This window comes from Lipotes vexillifer, unplaced genomic scaffold (genome assembly GCF_000442215.2).
Source record: "Lipotes vexillifer unplaced genomic scaffold, Lipotes_vexillifer_v1.1 scaffold253, whole genome shotgun sequence".
Taxonomy (NCBI): domain Eukaryota; kingdom Metazoa; phylum Chordata; class Mammalia; order Artiodactyla; family Lipotidae; genus Lipotes; species Lipotes vexillifer.
The window spans coordinates 2719036-2727379 of NW_006780322.1; the positions used below are offsets into that span (position 1 = coordinate 2719036).

Consider the following 8344-nt stretch of genomic DNA (forward strand, 5'->3'; position numbering starts at 1 on the left):
TAAGTCACACTGTCCTCTGTTCTTGGTCCTGCCTTTTCCACCTTCGCCCGAGACCCAGCGCTTGCTCCTGGAAGCCCGCCTCCGCCTTACCCCTTCTGCGCCCTCACTGCTTGCCAGCCTCTTGTGGCTTCCCCACAGCGTCGCCAGTTTAGGGTGTTACCTAAAATTTTGATTTTTGTGGGTCTGATAGATTTCTAAAAGAAACGAATTAATCTAAGAGGAAACAAGGGAAAGCAAGAGAAGGAAATAATGCAACACCCGGCTGTTGCGTTCGGAGGTCGCGTAAGCGTGGGTCAGGGCGAGGCCGGGCGGTGGTAACCAGCGCATCAAAGCGCCCGGCTTTCGGAGACCCGCAACCCTCGGCGCGCTTCAAAGCCAGGAGAGCGGAGAGTGGCGGCGGGGCGGCGGGGTCAGCGGGAATTAGAGCGCCGGGGCCGGGGCAAGGGATCGCCACGGGGCGAGAGTTCGGGACAGGATTAGCGGGTTCAAAAGCAGGTCAGGGAGAGCTAAACGAGGCGACGAGGTCCGTGCCAGGTCAAGGTCCTCGGTAGAGGCGGGCTCCGGGCCGGGCGCAGGAACGGCAGAGGGGGAACTGCAATCGCGGGGCGCGGGGAGGCTGGACCGGAAAGCCCGAGGTCCGAGGGCGCGGAGGGGCTGGACGGGCTCCCCGGGGCAGGCCTCGCCTTCGGGCGGCCGCGGGACTAGCACCCAGCCGAGCTTGCGGCTCGGCCTTCGGGGAATGAGCCGGCAGGGAGGTGAGCCCGGAGACCCGCCCGAGACAATTTCAGTGAATAAAGAGCAAGTGTTTCTGATCTCTCGATGCGCGCACATGTATCTGCGGAACAGGGTTAGCCTACTTTTATTTAGATGTTTTATTTTCTTTTAGATTTAAACCCCATTTTTAATAAACTTTTTTTCCCTTTCTGGCAAGGTAAGAACATCTCTTACGCAAATAGTTCAACAAACTCCTCGGAGCTGTGCGAAGGAATTTCTTGCGGGGCTCTCTCTCTTCCCGCGGCAGATTTCTGCGGCCTCTGCTAAGGAACAATTGCGGAGTGTCACACCTATGTGTAAAGATAAACACCACCCACAGCCCACCCTTCTGTGAATCCTGAAAGTGTATGAAGGGAGAGCTGGAGGGACAGCGGAGCGAGACAGCTCTTCCCCGAAAGAAGTGAGTGTTGGAGGTGTGTGTGTCATTCAGGGAGCCCCTGACTTGAAACTTTTTTTAAAAAAGAAGAATGAGAATGTATTCACATATTACTTGAGTTCGCTCTCCTGAAAGATCTCTTGGATGCTGGTGAAGAATAAACTTGGGGATATTGCGTGATGCGAAGTGGGTGATCCACTCAAATTCTGGTGTTGGTAGATAAACAGACGACGGATAGCTCTGAGTCACTTGGTGGAAGTGGCCCCGCTCCGGTCGCCATCTCCAGTGTCCCCACGTTCGGTCACTCCTTCCCCAGGGACCTGCTTCTCCTTCCCCATCCTCGGCCTTTCGCCTTCCCTTCCCCAAGAGCGAGGCCGGCGCCATCGGGAGAGAGGGAGCCGGGATGCTCAGGCATGTGTCCTGATCTCCACGAAAGCCGGCCTCTCTGGATTGGGTTCTGCTGATTTTCCGCGGAGAACTCTCCAGAAGAGCCCACTCCTCAGGGGCAAAGTTTGACAGTCCTGGGACGACGGTGATGGTGAAGGCGGTGCTGGACTTCGTGGAGATGGAGGGCGGAGGGTGGGTGTGTGAAGATGGCAGAAAGGGACCGGCAGGTAGGGAAGAGAAGCCAAGAAAACTGGGTCCCAGGAGCCCGAGAGCCAGAGCCGGGGTCGCGGAGAGAGGGAAGGGGCGGGGCCGGAAAGCCGGAGGCCGCGCACGACCCAAACAAAGCGCCGCCGGGTCTCCGCCGACGGTGATCCGCCTTTTCCCCAATTTCTCTTGAATCTTTCGATTTGGTCGGCAGATCGGCTGGTCTAGGTGGGGACAAGCAGGCTGGGAGCCGGTCTAAAGAGACCGATCGCTGGAGAAATCCCACTCACTCAACCAACCGACATTCAGCTCCGCCCAACCCGACTCTGGTCGCGGGTGTGGGGTCGGTGGGTAGTGGTCAAGGGGTCCCTTTCCTACCGCTGCGTCCAGATGCACTCGGTGGCTCTGGCTCTGTTCTGAAAGGCCCTGGGAATCTCATTCCTGCTCCCTGGCCCCCACTGGCCGGTCAAGGTGCAAAATGCGTTCCTCCAAGTGAAAATACCTCTTTCGGATTTTAAATCATATAAACAATGTTGAGACTCTTCTTAATGCCGCTTCCAACCTCTGCACACTGTTCAAAAGGTTACAGCCAAGGTAATATAATTCAAAGAAGAAAAAAAGTCCCTATGCCCAAACCTAAAATCCTCCTCCTCATTCCTTAAAAAAGGAGGGAAGAGAGGCAGTGTTTTTTCACTGCACATTTAATTTACATCCTTTTAGTCACGGTGAACATGTAGTTTTATTCAGCCTTTGCTAGTTCGGGTCTCGCCTACGTATTTGTCAGGTGCTATGGTCCCTATAAGTATACCTTTCAATGGCCGCGTAATAATACGTTACTGTGTAAAAGAGCCATTCAATTGTTAGATATCCCAGTGTGTCCAGTTTTTCAGCATTAAAATAATGGTCAAACCAAAATGATCAAATATATAGCTTTCTCTTTCGGGAAGGTTTATTTCCTCAGGATCCTTACTGGCACAACAGGATAGGGACATTTTCACTGCTCTTATGTATTGCCAAACCACTTTCCAAAGCAATTTGTACAGGCATTTATTTTCGGGTCATTATGGGCTGGGCGTGGTGCTGGTGGTCAGACCTTAAAGCCTTTTCCCTGCTCCCCAAGGTTCTGCTGAGACAGGCTCCCACAGCAGGGATTGCTGCGGAAAGCGGGAAGCTCTCCAGGAGAGGGAAGACGAGGCTTGGGAGCTCTGGGGTAGGGAGAAGGCCGGGGTTCCTCCCCTGCCTGAAAAAACCCTGGTCAGCCTTCAAAGTGGAGGTGATGGCAGACAGTCTCAGGCAGGGCTTGTTAGGTAGAAACTGAGGGAAGGACAAAGTGACCTTTGCGTGCACCGACTGGGCGCTGGGAGAGCTTTGTAGGTTTGGAGAGGGCGTAGTGGCTTATATTTTGCAGGAGTGTAGAATGTGGGTGGGAGAGCCCGGAAAGGTGAGACTCACCACCCACTCCAATGGAATTGGAAACCTTCCTCATCATTGAGCATTTGCACTATTTTAAACGAATGCTATGTTAAGAGAGGTATACTTAGTCATTATTTGTAAAAATTGCGTTTTGTTGAAAGGAGCCCACATTTCCTTATTTAAATATACCAACTGTCCTTTAAGAAACAATTCCTTCCCTTAGCTACAGTAATATGTATCTTAAAAGTAATACATATATTACTTGATTTTTTGCCACGATAAGAATATATTCATGTATTATGTGGTTAATTAAAATCATAAGTTAAAACAAAATTATTGTAAAATAATCAGACTGAAGTGTATACAAGTTCCGCGCCTTAATCCTCCCTCCAGAAGTAGCATGGCTGATAGTTACAATATTGCTTATGCCAACTATTTATATGTTTTTTGTAACAATGATTCATATTATCCCTGCTACTCTACAAACTGCCCTTAAAAAAAGAAAACCAGCAAAAGACCATGGCATTCTTACATGTCAATGGATGAAACTGTCTCATTTTTAACAGCTGTCTAGATATCATTATATGGAAGTTTCACCATTGTTTCCTCTGTTGAAAAACTTACATAAATAATACACGAATGTCCTTTATATCATAAAGCAATTCAAACAATTCCAGAATATAAAGATAAAACATGAAACAGTGTGGCTTTTTTCTGATGTTTCCCCTCTTCATGCTTGCCTCCACTCCTATCCCACCCCATTCCTCAAAAGTGTGAGGTGAGAAATTTGGCGGTTGTTCCTTTAGCCCTCCTTCCAATCTTAAAAAAAAAAAATTGTTGGGACTTTCCTGGTGGCGCAGTGGTTAAGAATCCGCCTGCCAATGCAGGGAACACCGGTTGGAGCCCTGCTCTGGGAAGATCCCACATGCCGCGGAGCAACTAAGCCTGTGCGCCACAACTACTGAGCCTGCGTGCCACAGCTACTGAAGCCCACGCGCCTAGAACCCGTGCTCTGCAACAAGAGAAGCCACTGCGATGAGAAGCCCGGGCGCAGCAACGAAGAGTAGGAAGGAGAGTAGGAGAACCCGCTCCCCGCAACTAGAGAAAGCCTGTGCGAAGCAACGAAGACCCAATCAGCATAGTGATTCTTTTTTCTTTTTTTTCAGATTATATTCATTATAGGCTATTACAAGATATTGGGTAAAAATTTCATTCATTTTTAAGGCTGATTCATATTCCATTGTGTGGACATACCACAATTTGTTTATTCATTCATCAGTTGATGGACATTTGGATAGTTTCTACTTTTTGGCTATTATGAATAATGCTGTTGTGAATATTTTTGTAAAAGTTTTTTATATTCAATATCTTGTAATAAACTATAATGGAAAAGAATCTGAAAAAGTATATATATATATACACACAACTGAATCACTTTGCTGTACACCAGAAACTAACACAACATTGTAAATCAACTATACTGCAATTTAAAAAAAAGTTTTTGTGTGAGTATATGCTTTCATTTCTCTTGCGTATATACTTAGAAGTGGAATTGCTGTGTCAAACAGTTAACTCTGTGTTTAACTCTCTGAGGAAGTGCCACACTGTTTTCCAATGTGGCTGCACCATTTTACATTCCCACCAGCAGTGTATGAGGGTCCCAGTTTTTCCACATCCCGGCTAATACTGGTAATTACCTGTCTTTTTTATTATAGCCATCCTAGTGGGTGTGTAATGGTATCTCATTGAGGTTTTGATTTTCATTTCCCTAATAACTAATGATGCTATCTTTTCATGTGCTTATCGGCCATTCATATAGCTTTGGAGAAATGTGCGTTCTCTTTGTATTGTTGAATTGTAAATGTTGTTTGTATAGTCTAGATATAAGTCCCTTATCAGATATATGATTTGCAAATATTTTCTCCAGTTCTGTGGGTTGTCATTCACTTTTCTGATAGTGTTCTTGTGACGCACAAAAGTGTTTACTTTCGTTGAAGTCCAATTTATCTATTTTTTCTTTTGTTGCTTATACTTTTGGTATTATATCTAAGAAACCCTTGCCAAATCAAAAGTCGAAGATTTAGGCCTATGTGTTCTTCTGAGGTTTATAATTTTAGGCCTTACATTTAGATCTCTGATTCATTTTTGAGTTAATTCTTATATACAGTGTGAGAGAAGAGTCCAACTTCATTATTTTGCTTGTGGATATCCAGTTGCTCCAGCACTCTTTTTGGAAAAGACTATTTTTTCTCCATTGAATTCTCTTGGCACCCTTGTCAAAAAGTTCCTGTTTCTTTCTGACATGCGCTTATCATTCTTTGAGCACTTCCTTACTTTCTGGCACAAGATGCTTCAATTTCACCTCATACCTTTCCATGCTCTAGCTCTTGAATCAGCCATTTCCCCCAAGGAGTTCTTGTTCTCTTAGTGGAAAATGTTATTTTAGAAGCGAAGATCTGGGTCCTAGCCATGGCCATTGCTGCTGGGGGTTGTAGCTATAAGACCCTCTCGGTGAACAGAGCCAGGGAATGTGTGAATGCACCTATAACACATTTACACTTACATTTATTGAGACCCATAAGTTCACACCAGTAGCTCCAATTCCAATCCAACAACACAGGGCTCTTCTTTTCTGTATTTGTAGCTCCCTTCTCTGAAGTGAGAAACCTGGCTCCTAGTATCCTCAATCTGTTTATTTGATCATTTCTCTGGCGTGTAACCAGTTTCCTGTTGCTGCCTTGCCTCCCCCCACCCCCTGGTCCAAATGCAGGGGCCCTTCTCACCCTCTTGGGGCTCACTCAGGACTGAACCACTGGGGCCTCCCTACTTGGATCCCAACCCCCGTGCTGGATCACTGTGGCACACATGCTCCCTTGTGTGGACATTTGCCTTTCTGGGCCCCATGTAATGGCTTTTGGGAAGACTTTTCAGGAAGGAAGAGCAACATTATGGTTTTATAGATCCATCCCTGTTTTTCTGTGCACACCTAATCTGTTGCTTCGCCCTGCTGTATAACACTCCGTAGTGTGTGACCATCTCGTTTTACTTATCTGCTCTTCTGGGGAAAGATACCCAGGTGGCTCCAACTCCCCTGCCACCTCAAATAATGCCACAATGAACATCCTTGTACAGGTTTCCTTAAGCACCTACGGGAAATACCTTTGGGTTATATACCCACGAATAGAATTTCTGGGTCACACGATATGAAAATGTCTAGCTTGCCTAAACACTGGCAGCTTGCTGTCCAGATAGCTGCTCCAGTCCATACTTACCAGCAGGGCACACAGGTGTCTGCATCTGCGTATCCCCTCTGCCCCCAACTTGGCATGTCTGACTCTCTAGTTGCTGGTCTATGAGGCATAAGGGGATATTTTGCTTTAATCTTCATATCTCTGATTATTAATAATCTTGAGCACTTCTCCAAGTGCTTGGTGGTCTTTTGGCTTTCCCAGGTCTGTCCGTAAGCATTTAGCTATGTTGGTCCTCTCCTTCCTTAAGACCTAAATAGATCTGACTCTTCACATCATTCTCCAACTTTCCTCCCTCACTTAAAATGTCTTGAAAATCTTTTCATCAGTTGCATGAAAGTCCAGAGCTTGGGTGACCCATAAAGTAGTAAGCCATTTCCCTATCAATGGGCATCTGGGCTCTTTCAGGAGTTTTCACAAACAAATGCTCCCATAACCATCCTTGAACATACATCTCTGCACATCTCTTTAGATGAATTTCTAGAAGTGTTGTCTTTAATTTAGAATGTACATTTGAAGACATTGTATGTAGTCACATGTAACAGTGTCCTCAAGTCTGTAGTGGAGACTTGGGACTCAGTCAGACAGAAGAGTTTGGGAAGAAAGTAGGCATCACTGAGAAGTGCTCCTGGTTTTGGAAATGTGAAGAGGCGTAGAAGGTGGTGCCCAGGAGATAGAGCTGAGCACAGAGGAGTGGTCAACCACATTGGCCAGGATATGCCAGGCAGCTGGGGAGGAGGCCCCCTGACAAGCTTCCTGAAACTGCCCTGTAGACTCCATCAGGTCCAGAGTCAGAGGCTCTGGAGGGATCCATGTGGAGTTGTGGGTCCACTGATGGGAGTATGAAGTGTTATATTTTCATAGGAACAAGGACTGTCTTCCCCTCCTCCCTCCCCCCGCCATGGCCCCGGAGTGTGGAGGTGGAAAAGTAGCCATCTGGCTGATCACAAACATATTCACAGTCTGAATTTCTCCTCTCCATGTGGATTGGCAGGATGCAGTTTTCTGCCATGTAGTTGGGCAGTTTGTGCAGCGTACAAGGTCGCCTGGCCCAGAAGGTAAATGGGAACTGAAAACCAGCCTAAGCTCATTTTCAGAGAGGTGTTGCATGGGTTAGAGGTGGACCTGCCTGTGAGCCAAGAGAGCCAGTGCCCAGGGCTCCTGGCCTCAGGCCAGCCTCATGAAATTGTCCAGGGGAGGGTCCCCAGGACCTCTCTCTCCCCAGCCATCTCTTCCGGAAGACGACATGTTTCCTTTCCCAGCAGTCCCCCAGGGAGGTCAGTCCAGGCTCTCTGGGGAGATCCTACCCATCGGGGCCTGAGTGGGATTCTGCAGTGAAGAATAGAATTTTCACAGGCTGCAGACTGAAGCAGCTGGGTTGAGCTTTCAACTTACTTTCTTTGGCAGAGAGCTGAGGAGGGCTAATTATATATACCAACTTCTGGCAGTTGAGTCAGAAATTAGAGATGGTGCTCCCTCTCCCTCCTTTTGGAATCCACAGCCTGTGACAGACACAAGCACAGGTAGAGTTAGGAGGAGCCAGAGACAGAAATGTATGGAGACCCAGGTGCAGGCAAAGCACTCTCAGGTGGACTAAACAGCCAGTGTGGTCTAGATGGACCACTGGGGACTGGGAGACAGTCCTTCCTTTCACACAGTAGGGAGGCCAGGCTGCCTAGATAGAGCAGAGCTCTGTGGGGCTGCAGTCTGAGGGTCTGAGTGTCTGATTTGGAGTGAGGTCTGGGCAGTATTCTGTAGGGCCCTATGTGGAACCCCCATAACCTCATCCCAACTCAGCTGCTTGGCTTCTCACTCACTTCCTGAGCAGTTATTTTTTATAAGGGCTGGTGCTGGGCCAGGTAATACCAAGATGACTGTTATCTACCCAGGGGAGCTCACAGTGTGAGCACGTGTGGTGGGTCTAGTGGCGGGGGCGGGGAGG

The 8344-nt window shown here is 47.7% G+C and overlaps 1 protein-coding gene across 1 annotated transcript in view; it reads left to right on the top strand.

The window, feature by feature from the left end:
* The first annotated feature begins 1685 nt into the window (after window positions 1-1685).
* The window catches only part of CD207 (CD207 molecule), a 39105-nt gene continuing 32446 nt past the window's right edge, over window positions 1686-8344 (top strand). The window contains 2 exon segments of the mRNA XM_007453428.1: window positions 1686-1764; window positions 2862-2951. Of these exon segments, the coding sequence (XP_007453490.1) occupies window positions 1686-1764; window positions 2862-2951 (169 nt within the window).